General features: G+C 31.6%; 1 protein-coding gene across 2 annotated transcripts in view; it reads right to left on the bottom strand.

The window, feature by feature from the left end:
• Positions 1 to 6238, bottom strand: part of LOC136969593 (low-density lipoprotein receptor-related protein 1-like) — a 59836-nt gene extending 53598 nt beyond the window's left edge. Inside the window, exons 1-2 of one of the 2 annotated variants that reach the window (XM_067263818.1) lie at positions 5747 to 6238; positions 4770 to 4889 (exon numbers count right to left, since the gene is read on the bottom strand). In XM_067263818.1, the coding sequence (XP_067119919.1) occupies positions 4770 to 4889; positions 5747 to 5867 (241 nt within the window). In that variant the 5' untranslated portion in view covers positions 5868 to 6238. The remainder of the gene's footprint in view (positions 1 to 4769; positions 4890 to 5746) is intronic. The other variant, XM_067263817.1, reaches the window with a different exon arrangement.
• Positions 6239 to 17826: the final 11588 nt, after the last annotated feature.

Here is a 17826-nt window from a genome sequence, read left to right as displayed (position 1 = left end):
TAAACAAACACCATTAGTTTAGTGGGAAATTTAATGACTCGTAAACAATCTGGATTGTTGGTTTGACATTTCAAGTGCCAAACTTTTTTCCATAATCTAATTAAACACAAAATATACTTTCATCACTAAAAATGATGTTTTTCCATTGTTCAGGTATAAAACACTTATAGTTTTTGGTCCAGGTTAATCATTTTTTCTTTTGAATTTTGTCAGATGAGGTTTATGTTGTAGTTTGGCTGATTTATAACTCATCTTCAAATAACTGAAAACTGTTGTATTTGAAATTAGTTTTCCAATCAATTCTTGTGACATCTGTTGCAAGCTTGTGTGTCTATTTTATTGTACAATTTTTCTAAGTGGTGATTTCTGTCATTTCCAAAATAAATTTTGGATGACCAGAGCATTTTTCAACATTAAAGTTCCAGTTTCATTAAATTTTTGGATTATTTTTTTCCACTTTAAACTATGGATAATTCACTTTTCTTGCAATTTCTGTTGCTTAATATTTTCTTCATGTAAATCAATAATTTTGGCTTTGATCCAGGCTTAACTGTCATTTCATGCACAAGGTGTTTACCCTGCTTTTGTGACAAATGCTGGATTGTAATTTATACAACACCTGTGACAAAATTTACATAATTGCAATAAATTACAAATACTACTACTACTACTTATAATTGGACAGTATTTACTAATTTATTTCATATTATTCTAAACTTTTTGAACACAATTTCAAATAGTCTAAGTTTTTTGAACATCATTCACTTAAGTAAAAACTAATGACTCATTAACACTATTCAGAAATTAATATTTTTAGATGAAAATATGATTTTTTAGACTAGGTTAAATATTCCCTTATTTAGTTTTTTCATAATTTTTTTTTTATTTCACCTAGTTATTGTCAATCCAGGGTTGACACATTATAATTGAGTAAAATTATAACATTTTGAACTGACTGTAAATAAATGTGTGAATAAATTCAAATATTGGAAATTTATATCTAGAAATAGAAAGACTAATGAGAAATTTGAATTTAAAAAAAAAATTATAATTTTACAAGTTTTATATTTTCAAAATTTTCAATGTAGAAAGGGGCAAAAAAATATGTTAAACTTAATGCTAAAATATATTGATTTTGGTAAAATGAAAGAAAATCTACAAATTATTTACAAGTACACTAGACTCTTGCTAATCTAGCCATTCTTTTCACAGAGAGGCACAATTACTGAGTGTATATGCCTAAAACCTGCCTAGAGGCTATGAATGACAACCTAAGTTATTGTCCTTCAGTACTGATTCTTTTTGAAACTCTACTTTTTTGTCATTGTGAAATTATATACAGTGATACAGTAATTGTAAGTTTAATTCAGTAAAAATTAGTAAATAAACTGTCTTATGGCACTTTACTTTACTTAAAGAGTACAAGAGATGTCTGTCATTTAGTGGCAGACTTAGCCCTATAAGAAATGGAAAGAAGAGGAAAGAAATGAGAAACAAAGTGTGAAATAAAGGGGGATAGGAAAGTGTGACAGAAGACATGAGAGCCTGTGGCAATTGCTTCAGAAATTGCTAGTGTACAAGATACAATACAAAGTAATACAAAATGTCTTATGGCACTAAACTCTAAAGAAGTTTGTTAAATTCTTATACACTAGCATTTTCAATGAAGCATATTTAAGGTGACCAGACATCTGCCAAAAGTGGGACAGTCCCGATTTTTTACAATTTGTCCTGCATCCTGCAGCATTTTAAAAAAGTCCTGAGTTTTGGAAAGATTAAGTTTTTTGTCAATTATGTGTCATAAACTTATGTCTTATGTTTAAGACATAAGTTCGTAAAGATCATTTTGTATCACACGTATCAATATCAAGGTGTGAGTGAACATCGGAAATAAAGAATGTTGCGCCGACAAAACCCTTCGTGTTTGTGGCAAAAACCGACAGAAAATGGTTTGGGGCACACAGCTGCAGCAACGAAGCAGCGCATGTTCACACGTGTTCGTTTTTGTTCAGGAACACGTGTAACATTTTGTTCGTTGCATGTGACATGGCGCAGAATATAAAAATTGTGGAATACACGCTGTCCTTACCAGGAACTAATGCCGCAACTGAATGCGTTTTTTCTACTGCAAATAAAGTGTGGACATCTGATAAATCACAATTGAGTGTTGAGACTTCAAAAGCCATATTATTTGTGAAATAAAAATTAACAAATTCTTGTGAAAAATTTCATGACGTTATAAACAACGACAGCAATCTACTAAAAAATATCCACTCAAATGAGAAATATAAATCTTTAAAAAATTCTTTATTCTTTTGCATAATAGTATATATATTTATTATATTTGTAAATTTTACATATGTTAAAATTTTAAAAAATATAATAAAATACAATTTTTGTGTTCTTTGATAATAAAATTTTGTTGCTCTAGAACAATTTTTTCAACAAGACAACCACTCTCCCTCCCATCAATTTTGTCCCGCTTCACCAACGTTAAAATCTGGTCACCTTAAGCATATTCATTGTCCTCAAGCAAAAAAGTTCTGAACAGAACACTGAATTTTATTCAAATTTCAAAAAACGTAGCATGTAGCCTACAAATTTAAAATATATAATAACGAATTTTAGCATGTAGCATCAAATATTCAAGATAAGTGAACAGTCAGAATTATATATTCTAATCAGCTTATGTAATTGCTGTTAAAATTTGTGAAAATATATTTGTAAATAATAAAATCCAAAGTTTCTATCAACATTTATACAAAATATATTGTATTTTTCATTTCTTCTACTATTCTTACCATTTCATTTATTGAAGCTAATTTGTATGTTGTACTTGAATCAAGTTTTTGATTCAAATATAAATTTCAATATTCCATATGTTATATGTTTAAGTTTTGTAAATGGTACCATTTCAAATTCCAAAATAATTCCATTCAGAACCCTTTTGCCTGAAGGCAACAAATATGCTTCATTGAAAGTGCTAGCATATAAGAATTCAAAAAGATTCTTTCAAGTTTAATGCCTTATATCAGTTTGTTATTTATTTCTACTGAATACACTTGACATCAAGTGCATGTATTTCATCTTTTTTTTTAAGTTTAATATTACAGGTTTACTATATAGGCATACATTTCTTAAAAAAACATGAACAAGAGAAATATATAATGGGGGTATGGGGGTATGTCAGATAATAGGAGAGGCTGGATTAGGGTGCAACTATGCAGACGCGAGCAAGTGAATTTTCCAAGCAAGCGAGAATATGTGGCGAGAAGAGGTGAGACACGATAAATATCAAACCCTGTCAGATATGTGCAAGAACCAGAATTTCGCTCTCGCCAGTGAGATTTCTCACTTCTCACTTGTGCATGGTTTTATTTTGCAAAAACTATATCGTTCGCAACCTTTCGCTCGCAACCAAATTTGCATCTGTATAGTCACACCCTTAGCAAGAGTGTACTTATAATCTTATTTTTATATAAAAATAAAATTTCTTTACATTATTGTTTTTATAAAACAATTATTTTTTTATTATTATTTCAAAAGTATTAATTCCTAGTAGGACCTTACTTATTTATATGTACTGTACATTCTTGTAAATTATATACTACTACTGTATATTGGATTAATGTTAAATCAAACAACATTCTAGTCTAGACTGAACATTGATTAAATTTAATGCATGAAATAATAAAATAATACTATATACTTTATTGTATTTATATAAGAAAGAAACAATAGAAAAATTGTGTTTTGTCTTTACTCTGTATTTGTGACCTCTTAAAAACTAGAACATATCAATCATCGGCCAAGTGCAAGGACACTTAAGTTACAAGCTGATTGTAATAAAAACTGATCTTTAAGTTGATGCATTTTTATAACAATGATTAATATGAAATTATATACATGTATTATATATATATATATATATTACATAATTCACATATTTTAATATCTTAATTTATAAAAGATAGAAAAATATTTCTTAAAGTGAAGCCTATTATTTATTTTTCTATGGTTAGTTATTAGTAAAATGAAATTAAACTATTCTAGACACACAATATATAACTGAAATAATGAATATTGATGATCAATAAAATAATTATTGATGGAAAAATGTAAAAATTTTTTATGATATTTTACATTATTCATATTTTACTTTAATAAATGTATTTTACAATATATTTATAATTAAAAGGAATAAAACTTTCAATTAAGCAATATAAAAATATTATGAAATATATTTCAGGTTACCTGATTCCAGAATAGAATTAAATTCATTACCCATAAGTCAAACAATTTCATGTTACTGAAGCATTATGTATTAAATTTATATTATAGTATTTTAAAATAATGAAAATATTTTCTTTGTAGGCTATATTTACTTTTGATATTGTATTAGGATGATCTTATTCAAAAATAAATATGTACTGTACATGTATTTCAGATGACTCAATAATTAAAAACATTAAATATATATACAATATGCTTTATTTTATTGTTTAAATGTAAATATAATGATTTGATATATGTATAAATAATTTATATTCTAGAAATAAAGTATTTTTAATCTGAAATTTTCAAATTTTAGTTTACAAAAAAAATTCAATCTGATTAATAGGGATTTACTTAAATCCTTCTCATATTTTGACCTATTTTGTAAAGTTATTGCCCTAAGCAAATTATTTTGTAATAAATAAATAGTAAAATTAAATCATAGAATATGCTATCTTCTAAATACTGAATGTAATATAATTTATAATACCTACCACAAAAGTCTTGTTCATCACTTCCATCTAAGCAATTCAATATACCATCACACAATTCTATAGTTAAAATGCACTGAGTAGAATTGATGCACTTAAAATAATTTAGAGGACAATGGAATTCTGTAAAGAAAAAAAAAATTATAAAACTGAATGCATTGGAAAACAAATCATCAAAATCATCAATTAAATTACACTAATGTCTACTTATTTCATATAAAAGTTAACATTTAAATTTTCCTGATTTTACTAGAAAATTTATTATTTACTTAATGTAAATTCATGAAATTATAATCAATCATTTTCATCCATGTAATAAACATTTTAATAAATTATAAATTTGTATAAATTAGATTTAAATCGTTGATCAAGTTGTGCTTAAGATTTTTTAAAACAATACGTTTAAATGATAAAACTTCTCAATTTTTTTTTTTTTAATCTTTATCAATTAATGAAGTTTCTTAATATAATACAGCATCCAACAAACTTTTCTTCTCTTAAAACCCACTTAATTTACTTGTCTTGAATGTCCTAGTACTTTAAATGACATTTTTAAAATTTAATATATTAAAATGAATAATATATTTATGTAAAAAAAAAGGCAGTTTTATTCTCGGGCAACATTTATATTTTATATTCACATTACTTTTTTCGTTACCACAAACTTTCGAAATAAATATTTTGCTTGGCTTATCATTTAAACGTTTCTCTCAAAAGATGAAAATGAATTAATTAAACAATGAATGAAATTTACATAATTAATATAATTCTTTCAATTACATATCCATTTATTGAAATAGATTAATTTAATGTATTTCACACGTGTTCATTGTTACTTTTAAAACATTTCTTTACGGTATTATATCGTAAAAAAATAACAATGAAAATATCTAACCCGCGCCCTTATTAATTATATTTTAAATGAATTCATTGCTAATGTTAATTCTAAAACTTTAATAAAGAAAAATATAATAACTCACCTTTATGATATGTATTTAATTCGTATTTATTATAGTTTAAAGCACATATTTCTATAAATATAATTAAGCCGGTAAAAGAGAATAATAATAAATAAGGCGAACATCTGCAACTGAAAACCATGTTAAACTTATTCGTAAGACGAATAAAATAAAAGTTTCCGATTATATGATAATATATAAGGAATTAAACGCGGTAAAATTAATCATATCCTGATATTATGCCGGATCGTCTTATGTTTCTCTTCGTCCTCTACCTTACTGCTACCACGATTATAGTGAGAGCGTGTGTACGTGTGTTAGCTAACGCGCATGTGCCAACTTCCTCAATCACCCCAATCTTCTCAGCTCCTCTCGCTCATTCTAAACAGTTAAAGGTCAAACTTACAACCGTCTTTCACATAGAAACAAAATATTTATATAGTTCAAACGTTGTTTATATGGAAAGAAATGAGGCTTCTACGACGTTTGCAATGAGAAAAACTCGTTTATTTTTACTCTATTATGTATTTTTCGCGCTATATTCTCACCCTGACCTTGAACAGATAATACATGCGGTTTGTTATTTATAAAAAAAAAAAAGCATTACCGTGTTTTTCGTGAGAAAGTTACGCTAGACTGGTACTTATTTCCTCGTATATTTAAATTCGGCCAACATTTAATGATAAGAGTATTAAATATTTAATTATAAGAAAAGCAAAGTTTCCTTTTTACAATCGACATAAAAAAATAATTTTCTATACTTTTTGCGTATACGTTAAGAAATTGTTTATATCTTTTTCGTTATACTTGATCAGCTATCTGAATTTTTTTCGTGAAAAAAAATAATAAAGTTAAGTAACTGTTTACGTAATATCGAACAAACACTGTTATCATTATGTTATGCTATTAAGTTTGTTTCCTACAATATAATATAGGCCAACCTTTTTTCCATTTCTCAAGAATATATAATATCAAAAAAATGTTGAATGAGTACTTATATACCTTTATGTTGATCTTAATCTAGTCATGCATTCTTATGTCATAAAATTTTTAAACACAAAAATAATTCAAATTTTGAAATTATCTTTAATAAATCATTTTTTATATACAGTACATAGGCTATGGTTTTTACTTCAAACTGAAACTTTAACTATAATAAATATTGAAAAATAAAATCAATTCACTGATTTTACATGAAATTTCTAGTGAAATTTGTTATAAAAAAAAAAAATTGCAAGTTTAAATAACAAAGATGTTTATTTTACAACCTTCAATTATTTTCAGATGTAGTTTTTAAAAATGTTAAGTAATTCATCTGATATTTTTTCCCTTAATAATTTAGAAATTTTCCTCAACAATTATATATTAAAAGTTTAAATAAAACCTATGGTATGGATTTATAATAAAAGTTCAAATTAAATTATATATTTTCATTACTATTTTATGTTAAACATCAACAATTACTGTATATTATTTAATATAATATTTGCTATAAATATTGAAAAATATAGAAATTTTCTATCAAAAATAATTTTAAAAACATTGTTTGAATAATAATTTCATTCTGTGATATTCAAGTTTCAAAATAAACAATTATTTATATTAAATTCAAACAGGAAAAGATAGAATTATGAATATATCTGATAAAAATCATTTATGATAAATAGGATATTTTTAACTAATAAAATAATTATCGTAATTTATAAAATAATTTTAGAAACAAATACCGTGAAAATTATTCATTAGAAACAATAAATAATGTAACTTTTAATTAATTATATTGCATAAAATGTTTTTCAACTTCACGTAATTTCCAGGATATAAATTTAAATTTTTAAAATTTCTAAGTTTTAATATTAAATTTATAGAATTAAAATGATAATGAATTATATATTCAAGTGAAATGATATTAACAAAAATTTTTACTGTTAAAATCGTTGCACTCCTGTTTATGACAATTGAGCTATGTTTATTGCATGAATTGTTCGACTCACTCTACCTTATCAATAAGTCAATTGTTTTAAATAAATTGCTGTTTACATATTTTAATTTTTCAATTTGATAAGTCCACATAGAAAGCTATTTTGTATTATTAAAAGGAAATTAATTTCTAGTAATAAAGTTATTAAATTTAAAAAGTATGTGAAAACAAAGAATATTTAAGCCGAAATTTTCCACGTACAGTGAAATCTTTCTATAATGGACATTTGCGGGACCGGAAAATATGTTCGTTATACAGAGATCCGCCCCAAGAGATGTTTTGTGAAAATCGCCTTTAAATGAAGCCTATACTATTTTCATTCATAAACAGATACCATGCAAAAATAGTACTGTAATACCAACATTAAATTTAATGAGAAATTATAAGATCGTCAGTATTATTATTTTAATCTCTCGAATCTCGGAGAGTAACTAAAAGATAGTTTTTGTATTTTGGCTTGTGTGCTCAGTCAGGGTGTCAGTCATAATGGTTTGCAGTGTGGTAAATGCATTCATAAGACTTTATTATTTCCATATCATTTGCAAAAGCTGCCGAGACATTGTACACGTTCTCATTACTAGAAAGAATTCCAGCTGTGAAACAACTTCAAGAAGACAGATTGGAAACAGATAAATAGCAGATCCTGTCTTCGATGTACGAATGGTTTGGAAGACACCCAGTTGCTTTGTCAACATTTCAAGTGAAACACTGACAAAGCCGAACAGGCCAATCCAAAAAACGACCAGCAGCTTATACGGAGGTCCATCTTGCTTGCGTGTTCGACCAATAAATGCAACTGTCGCTGATTGGCTATTTACTGTAGAAAAATCTAAAGACGTTATATGCGTCATAAGAATGTGAAAAGAGAAAGTAAAAGGGCACAAGATGACCAGGGCGTAGCGAGGGGGGGTGCGAGGGGATGTATCATGCACCGGGCGCCACTCGCGGAAGGACGCCCAAATGGTCTCCAAGACAAACTATGTGTTTCTGGAGAGGGAGGAGGGCGCCAATAAAGTGTCTTGCCCCTGGCGCCAGTTATGTTCGCTACGCCACTGAAGATGACAGGTATGACAATTGTGATAATGAATGTTCTCAAAATTGTTTTCGACCAACCTCATCGATGTTAATTCATTGAGAAACGTTGTTTCTACTAATTATTCTTGTAAGATATACGAGCTTCATGCGGACTGATGCTGTATACTAAACGAATTCCTACAATAGTAGGTTAGCTGTTGATCATAGCCATGTAGAAATTTTACTGTCATAATAAAACTGTATTCCCTGTTTAGTTCTTAAAATCAACAGTCAAGTTAATTTTAAGAACTCAACAGGGAATACAGTATTGAGTTTTTGGAATCGATCGATTTGACTGGAACAGCAGAAACTTCAAACAACGAAATCGGCTTGATTAGAATTTATTTTATCCATTAAGAGAGGTGACAGCTGTGGTGCATTTCCTGTGTTCGTGGCCGTAGTTAAGTGTCCGCTTAAGAGGGATCAACTGCAATTACTACTTTTTTTTTTATACCGAATCACGTAAATTGTCTATCGAGAAAAAATATTCGCTTTACAAAGGTGCAATTAAGAGAAGTTCCACTGTAGTCTTTAATGTAAACAAGTTTTTTAACTAGAGGACTAAAAAATCTATAAATTTTATTAAATGCTTCATTATTTAATAAACATTTGTTATATACGGTAATTTTATAAAAATATATATTTTGAATGCCGTAAGTCCGCATAAGTCGACACCCCAAGGGGAAGTGAAAATGTGTCGAGTTATTCGATATGACGCTAAAGCGAATTTGAAAACAAAACACAATACTACAATTAGGAAAATACAGCAGTGCAATATACCTCTCTGACCATCCATCACTGGCACTAAAATTGGTTTCTACTCCAAGTACCCCAACAATTTCCATCGCCTTTTGTTTCAATATCGGTCCCGAAACAGCAAGATATTCGATGAAGAAATTTGCTTTGGTCAACGTACGAGAGCATCTTTGACATCTTTCTACGGCAACTTTCTCTGGCGTTTTTGAGACAGCGTGACGAAAATCCAAGAAAAAGCTTATTAATTTCCTCTTTTTTCTTCGGATTCTCACTAATGTTGTTTTTGGAAGGGTTTTTTTTTTTTTTTTTGTTTTGCAAATTCTGCTTGCGAAATTTTCTTACATTCAAATTCAGAAACAAGTTCGTATTTTTCCTTCAGCCTAAGCGTAGTTAGCTTTCGGACACTCATTTCTAACAGAAACGTGAGACACGTGCTACAAATAACCCTTGACGTGAGAAAATAAAAAATCGGATTCTGCTGTGACGTTGATGTAGATTGTATATTTTCTTTCTGTTTATCTGTTATTATTTTATATATAAAAATACATAAAATGTTTATACATATTAATAAAAATGCCTTTATTAATAAATAAGTTGACTCCCCTCTTGAAAAAAATGGGACTGCACAGTGCGGTGTGAACTCATTTTTTTCTAGAGGGGAGTACACTTATCAGAAGTCGAAGTGACAGAGTGTGGGACAGCAAAAGTTTGTCGATATATCCAGTGGTGACGAGTTAAACGGTGTCGAGTTTTTTTTAAACATTAATGCCTATGTAAGTCGGCCGGGACCACAGAAAACTGACTACTCAACCGACAGTGTCGAGTTATACCTTACTTACTTTTAACCGAAGTATACATTTTATCTTTAACACACTTTAAAGACAAGATTTCTTAGAAAATACGTGTACTGTAGGCCTAGATCGTTATTTGAAGCTACCTTTAGGATAAATATTCCTGTTTCGATTTCTGTATTTTAATTTTGTGACCTGTTGAGTTAAAAACATTTGTTTATAAGCATATATAAATGTGTAATGTTAAGTGTAGTTTGTGATAAATATAAATTGTACACATTGATAACCTACTGTAATTATCTGTAATAAATTGAGTTCAATAATAAAAATTTTATTCTCTGTTTAATGTTATCAACCAGTTACTGTGATCAAAGCCTTAAGTTCCAAAGTGATCATAATAAACGTATTACTAAACGTACTGTATTAGTGTGAGGACCGGGTTTAACCCGGCCCAAAATTTTTTGTTGTTGTTCAAATCCCCTCGTGGGAAATTGTTAAAAAGGTCGAAATTCAAAGGATGTGCAGCCTTCCGCCGTCGAAAAGCACTTCCTTTCTCTCCGGATCCAAACTCTTAGTCACGGAGATAGAATCATCAGCGATTCACCAACTATCGCGATTGGTGATCGAAGATAACGTGACCTATAGTATATAAGGAGGGAAAAGGCTGAGAACGGGGTCGCTGAAGGTCCGAAGAAGACGCACGTCCCGTCTGATCCGAATCGAGAATCGAGGGCCGAAACCCGAGGACTCCACAGCCCGCCGACGACGAGCCGCCACGACCGATCCTCCTGCCTACCTCCACGACCGGAGAACGATTGATCCTCCTGCTTATCCATACGATTACTCCTACAATTATAGCCGATACATCCTAGGAAGAGGTATGACCCCGAAATTTGTAAACTCTCTCTCTCCCCGCGGTTAGGAACCAAACGCGTTAGAGTAAATCTCTTCTCTGTATTTTGTTTGTCTATCTAAATAAATCGTTATTTGTTTTCATCATAGTTCCGTTATTTCGAATATCGCCTTAACTTATCGGCGAACCCACACACTTCCGCCAATCGACCTGACAAACAACTACCCAATCCCGACAAGTCGGGATATCATAAAAATAAAAAGGGAGGTACGACTCCGTCCTACCTCCCGGCGTTCCCACATTAGCATTAAAAGAAAAAAGTCTGCGTTGTTAACTTTTACTATTTAAAATGGTGCGTTGAGCGTTTGACCTTATTTTAAACTTAATTTTACCGTTACGGATGACCCCCCTCACTGCTCGGTCTGACCATCCTGCATCCCAGGTATATATCGCACCTTCTCAATTTATGGTCCTGGCTATCCTTAAATAGAATACCCAGGACCATAAATTGAGAAGGTTAATGAGCTAACGCTAACCCTAGAGCATTTTTGTTTCGGAACTCTTTGTAGCTATTGTTTTCTACGTACTGATGGTCTTAAATATCTTATACTGTATTAAAGGAGAGGGTAAACAGAGGGTGTACACAAAAATCCTGCTTTTAACGAAGGTGTGCAATATCATCAATAATTACATCCAGTGGCGTGCCGTCATTGGAAGCGATGGAAGCGCTGCTTCCACCTTCCAATGACCTTCCCTAGTATTTTATAAAATATAAATTTTCATATTTTAACGTACTTTTAATTAATTAAAATTAATATTTTATTATAACTGCAGTATGTATCTTTTACAAATTTCTATACTACATGTGAAAAAAAACGATAAGATTGCTATCATATATACGAATAATTCGATGGCGGAAGGAATGTCGAAACCGGGTCAGTTTCCAATCAGCCAGATTATATAGGCAATGGCACATGCGGTTTACAGAGCACTAACCTCATCCGGTTTAGCTGGTAGAAGCAACACACGCATAAAGCATCCAATTTTATATCCTGGACAGGTTGTGGGCTGTTAGCCGCCTGCTAGTTATTCGGCCACCCTTGCCCGATTATGTGAATCGTGAGCAGACTAGATCAACGGCGGGCAATCCCCGGCCCGCGGGCCAGCTACGGTTTGCGAAAAGTTTCTATCCGGCCCGCGAGATCGTTAATAGATTGTTAAATTGGAAAAATAACTAATTAATAGTTATTTTTCCAATTCTTTGTCATTTTCGAAAACGATAAGAGAAATAAATGTAGTAATTAACTTTTTATTTATTTATTTCATATTTGCAGACTAAAAGAATTACAAGTCACAAGAAGGCGTCAATTAACTACTACGGCCAGCGGAAAAAACGTAAAATTTATTCTGGCCCATGTTATAAAAACGGTTGCCCACCCTAGACTACAGTGGCGTGCCGTGACATTTGATGATAGGGAAGCTGTGTTTCTGTAAGAAGCCGACCTCCAGGGGCAATCAATTAATTGCGTGTCAGTAATGGTCTAGGGTCCATTCGTACATAGGTGGTGGCTGTAGAGACAAAGACGACAAGTATCTGACAAAAACCGTTTATTTTAAACATAAAATAAACATATACTATGTACAAAATAGTTTGCTTTAGGACAATCGGCCGTTCGGACGTCCCGAGCGTCGATGTGGTTCTTTGATGGTCGATCGAAGGTGGCTCCGGGACAGTGGCGTTGACGAGTCCGTAAGGCACGGGGAGGCTTTGTCCGATGGAGTCGGAGACACGGTGTAAGTCCGAAGTGGCACGGGTTACAGGTTGGCATAATAGACGAGAAATTGTTTTTTTTTTTTTTTTTTTTTTTTTTGCGCGTTGACACACGGCGTTTTGGTTATTCGGAACGTTAACCGAGTGCCAGGTGTCCTCGATTGTCGGAAATTATATCAATCTCCGTTCTTTCTTTCATCCATTTTGATTGGTCGTTCTCCCTCAATCACGCTTCCCGAGTGGTTGGTCCCTGGTTACTAAACGTAACGAGCCTCTTACCTGGAGAGTGAGAAAACTCAAAATCGAAGACGAATTCGATCTTCCACCGATCATAGAAAGATTCCTTTCGCGATTTATGGTTTCTGCCTGGCAGTTTGATATAAACAATGGGTGTCCGACTACAAGCGACTTTTACCTATGTTTTTTTAAACTAATAAATTTTTCTCTAAATTAACCGTTTTTTCGCGTCTTTCGTGACGGGTCAGACCTGTCCGGTACAAGACATTTCCATAAAAGTTTTAAACAAATACTGGAAATGACAAAAATAAACAATTTATGTATTTTAGTTCTAAAATACAAATAGTACATACGTAATACTAATTGATATGATACAAACAATGATATAAAAACTTTTTAAAATTTTTTATAAACTAACTCTATTCGGCGATTTTTTCCGCAAAGTCGTTAATTACTTTATCGTAAAAGTCACTGGTCGTCGACTCCATCGACACATTTGAAAGCTCCTTTTCTATCGAAACCAACGCTAGCGACGACAATTTTTCCCTCTGACCGAGTGTTCCTGGCCAATATATGAATTTGCTTCGTGGTCGAAAAACTGCGCTCAGCAGACCCACCGGTAAATGGTACCGTAAATATTAATGATATTAAATCATATAATTCTTTTAGTACGTCTTTGTTGGATCGACATTAATTATAATATGTTTTATGTTTAAGAGTTACTTGTCAATATAGTCCGGACACGAATATAAATATTGCGATTCGCTACGTAATTTAAATAAATCAAAAAATTTCCCATAAAATTTACTTAATTTAAAGAATTAAAACACGCTCGGAAAAATTGTTAATAATTTCAATATTATGAAAAACATCTAAGAGTGATAAAAATTTTAAAGATTTTGTCTGAATATCTGTCAATATAATTAGAATTTTCTTTTAATTATACTGTAATTAAATATAACTTTGCAATAAAACGTACATAATGTACAAATGTACAAAATGTACATAAAAATAACATTGAATACTTTTTATTTTTTAAATCTAAAACAATTCACTTAGTCAGATAGCTCCCTACCCAGTGGCTAAGGGATAGAATCGTTGGAAGCGTTACACATGTGCAGTTTCCACCAGCTAAACCGGCTGAGGTTGGTGCTCTGTAAAGCGCATGCGCCAATGCCCTCTGGCCGCTCTACACCATTCAGTTATCCTCTCCTTGAAAGCTGTCTCGGAAGTGCTTCCATTCCGCCACTGACATTCGAATATACAATAGCAATCTTATCGTTTTTTTCACATTTAGTATACAATTTTTTAATAAGATACATAATGCAGTTATAATAAAATATTAATTTTAATTAATTCAAAGTACATTAAAATATGAAAATTTATATTTTAGAAAATACAAGGGAAAGTCATTGGAAGGTGGATGCGGCGCTTCCACCGCTTCCAATGACGGCACGCCACTGCTAGACTAGATTTATAACTTAACCCAACCGATAGGAGTTTACTGGCATGTTTTTATGATAGTTCTGTATAGTTGACATGAGCTTAAAAAAAAATCCATTAAAATATTTGATATATTTATTCTGCTCTCCCGTCTTATATTACTTACGGATTTCAATGTTAAACCGGTGATATTACGATTTAGTATGTCCCATCTGTAAGGGGATGGAGAAAAAACGTGTACAATTCTAGTAGTGTTAAAAAATTAACTGTTACTTTGGCAGCATCATTTACAACCAAATTGAATGAATGAGACATACAATGGTACAAAAAAAAAAGCTCTAGAATTTATTTTCCTTAAATTTATGATTTATATATCCGTTGTCATAAAAATTGTCTTTCCAATGTTTTCCCAAGACTACAGATATTCAAGTACAAAGTAACTGGTTTCGACTTATTTCTACTAAGAAGTAGTTAAATACTTAAGAGATTAGGGAATGGGGACATAAATAAAACCCTGCCGAAATAGCCAGAATTTTACTTAAACAAAAGCTTAACCGAACCAATCACTAGCTCAGTACAGTGGGGAACTGATTTCCGTGTACACCTGGTACTAAAACGAATTACAGTAGTTAGAAAACAAAGGACTATTAAGTTTAACATATTTACATCTACGATGAGAAACGTTTAGAATTTACAACAGCCCCGTGGCGTCCTTTGAGATATACTAGTGATGCGACAAAAGAGGCATTTGACATTGACCGGTATCGGCACCCTCGGGATTTGGCACGCACACACCTACCCGGACCGTCTCTGATTCCATTCATTAGCCACTCGTAGGGAGCTACAGTATTTCAGTAAGTGGATTGTTTTAAGATTTAAAAAGTAAAGAATATTTTGTTATTTTTATGTACGTTTCTTCACAAAGTTATATTTAATTATAAGTTTCTTTAAAAGTATATTCATACAATTAAAGAATTTTTTGTACTAGGTATGTATATTCATCACACATTTTGTTTTACCAAGTAAGTTTTTCTGATAATTTTAATTTTAGCCCTCATATCCTGGCTAGTGATTCAAAAATTTATTTTAAAAAGTTTTGGCTCAAGACCGTATAATGAAAAAGAAAACATTATTAAAAGAGAAAGACCAATGCCTAAATTAAATATAAATACGTCAACAAAAAATTTCGACATTTTGACAATAAAATTTATGACGAATGACGTTCTGTATAGTTGACAGGACGTCAAAGTAGTTTTGTGTTTTGTATAGTTTCGTAAAAGTGAAGTAATTTGGAAATCAAAGCGGAATAGAATTTAACATTGGTAGACAATATAAAATAAATATTGAAAATTATAACAAGATAATTACGATTAATAGATGTATCTAAATTAATAGATGTTATGTTTTTTCTCAAAGCAAGAATTGGCATTTAGAGGGCATAGGGAATTTATTGAATCTAATAAGAAAGTTCAATATAATTACCTCTGTTATTTGTTAAGTACGTCAGATAATCTATTAAAAATACATTTAAAGAAGTATACGGTTTTTACTGGCTTATCGAACAAACGAATACGAACGGGCCCTGACGCGCAATTAATTGATTGCCCCTGTAAGTCGGCTTCTTACAGAAAGACAGCTTCCCTATCATCAGATGTCACGGCACGCCACTGCTAAGTCCACTTTGACAAGTTTCAAACTATATTATGGAGTAACATTTTATTAGTTAATAATTACAATAATAAATCTATTAAATATAACATAATTTTACAACAATAACGCATCAATGGTGCTGCTCCTTACCTACGGTAATCCTAACAGAAAATTCTTACATCCTCATCTGAATATAAAGAAAATGTTTAATTTATACTTACTTGAATGTAAAGAAAATAAAAGAAATGCTGTTAATGAGTGGTCATACCCAAAGTTGACTTCAGTTGCAAATTACAAGTGTAGTTTACAAGCATGTTTTAAATCTGGGTTTTCATAATTTTCATGATAATAATATTTACGTGTATCTCTGGGATGAAACCGTTGCATCCAGAGATGCACAAGAAGTAGCATCATGTATTCTGAAACATGTTAGAATGAAAAACATGCTATAGCTTACAGCGATTTGTGTGTAGGACAAATTAGAAATATAAAATTATGTGAGGCTCTGGATAGGTCCGAACCTCACTGAAATTCGCGTTAAAATCATTTCTTTTTAGGAAAAAATTATTTTTTTAGAGAAAAAAAAATAGAAGTTAGAAATAGTTTTTCTTAATGAAAACGACGCGAACTTTTAAACAATAGAACAATGGAGAAACGTAGATTGTCTATCTCCGAATGGGAATCGAATTAAACTTCGATTTTGACCTCTCCCGCGCCCCCGAAAGGTTTCGAATTGTCACCAGGTGACGAGGAGAGACCAATCGGAAAGTGGAATCGGAGGAAAACAGATAAAACCTGAGAATTCAAGGACGCGATGGCTTCTTCTCCCGAAAGTTCCAAGTGACGGATCTATTGTCGTGTGTGTGTCTCGTGCCCATCTTCGTCTCCGTCTCCTGACCTCGGATCGACATCTTTCCATCAACGGAGGTCGACCGCATCGTCCTGGAGTCGCGGAGTCGTCGAGGGAACTGGCCATTCGCGACCCAGGGACACTACTTCAAAATGGGACTATATCGGAAAGGAAAGGAAGACCCAGAGACTGCTGCCGACCTAGAACTTCCAAGATCGCGGAAATCTTGTAAGCTTCTTTCGTGTCAAATAAACGGTTTCTTGTAACTGTAGGGTCTGTCTCAGTGCCGATCGCCCACATACGACCCTTCGCGACCGCTCGACCCTCTTCACATAGTCAGCCCCCAGTCGGAAACCTCACAATTAGTTTTAACATGGTTAAAATTTGTCCAATCTGCCGAACATCACTGATCGTAAGTTTCTGTTATTAGGGCATTTATTTCTACCGAATGATTTCGGAGATTTCTGAGTGGTAGAAATGGCACTAAGAAAAAATAATTTATTGTCTGTGTAAACTTTATTCTGAATGAAATAAAAGGATCCCATTTCAACTACACCTCTAGAAGCCACGGATTTTAAAAGGTTAATTAATAAAACGTCTACGAGGAAATTTCAAACCAACTTGGATCGGACACTGGTGTCGATATCTCAAGACCAAAGCTTTCGAATAACATAAAACGGCTTACTTAATTTAAA

The sequence above is a fragment of the Centruroides vittatus genome, unplaced genomic scaffold (genome assembly GCF_030686945.1).
Source record: "Centruroides vittatus isolate TY-2023 unplaced genomic scaffold, ASM3068694v2 contig_18, whole genome shotgun sequence".
Lineage (NCBI taxonomy): Eukaryota > Metazoa > Arthropoda > Arachnida > Scorpiones > Buthidae > Centruroides > Centruroides vittatus.
Note: the sequence above shows the minus strand (reverse complement) of the source record. Positions and strands in the feature narration are given on the sequence as shown.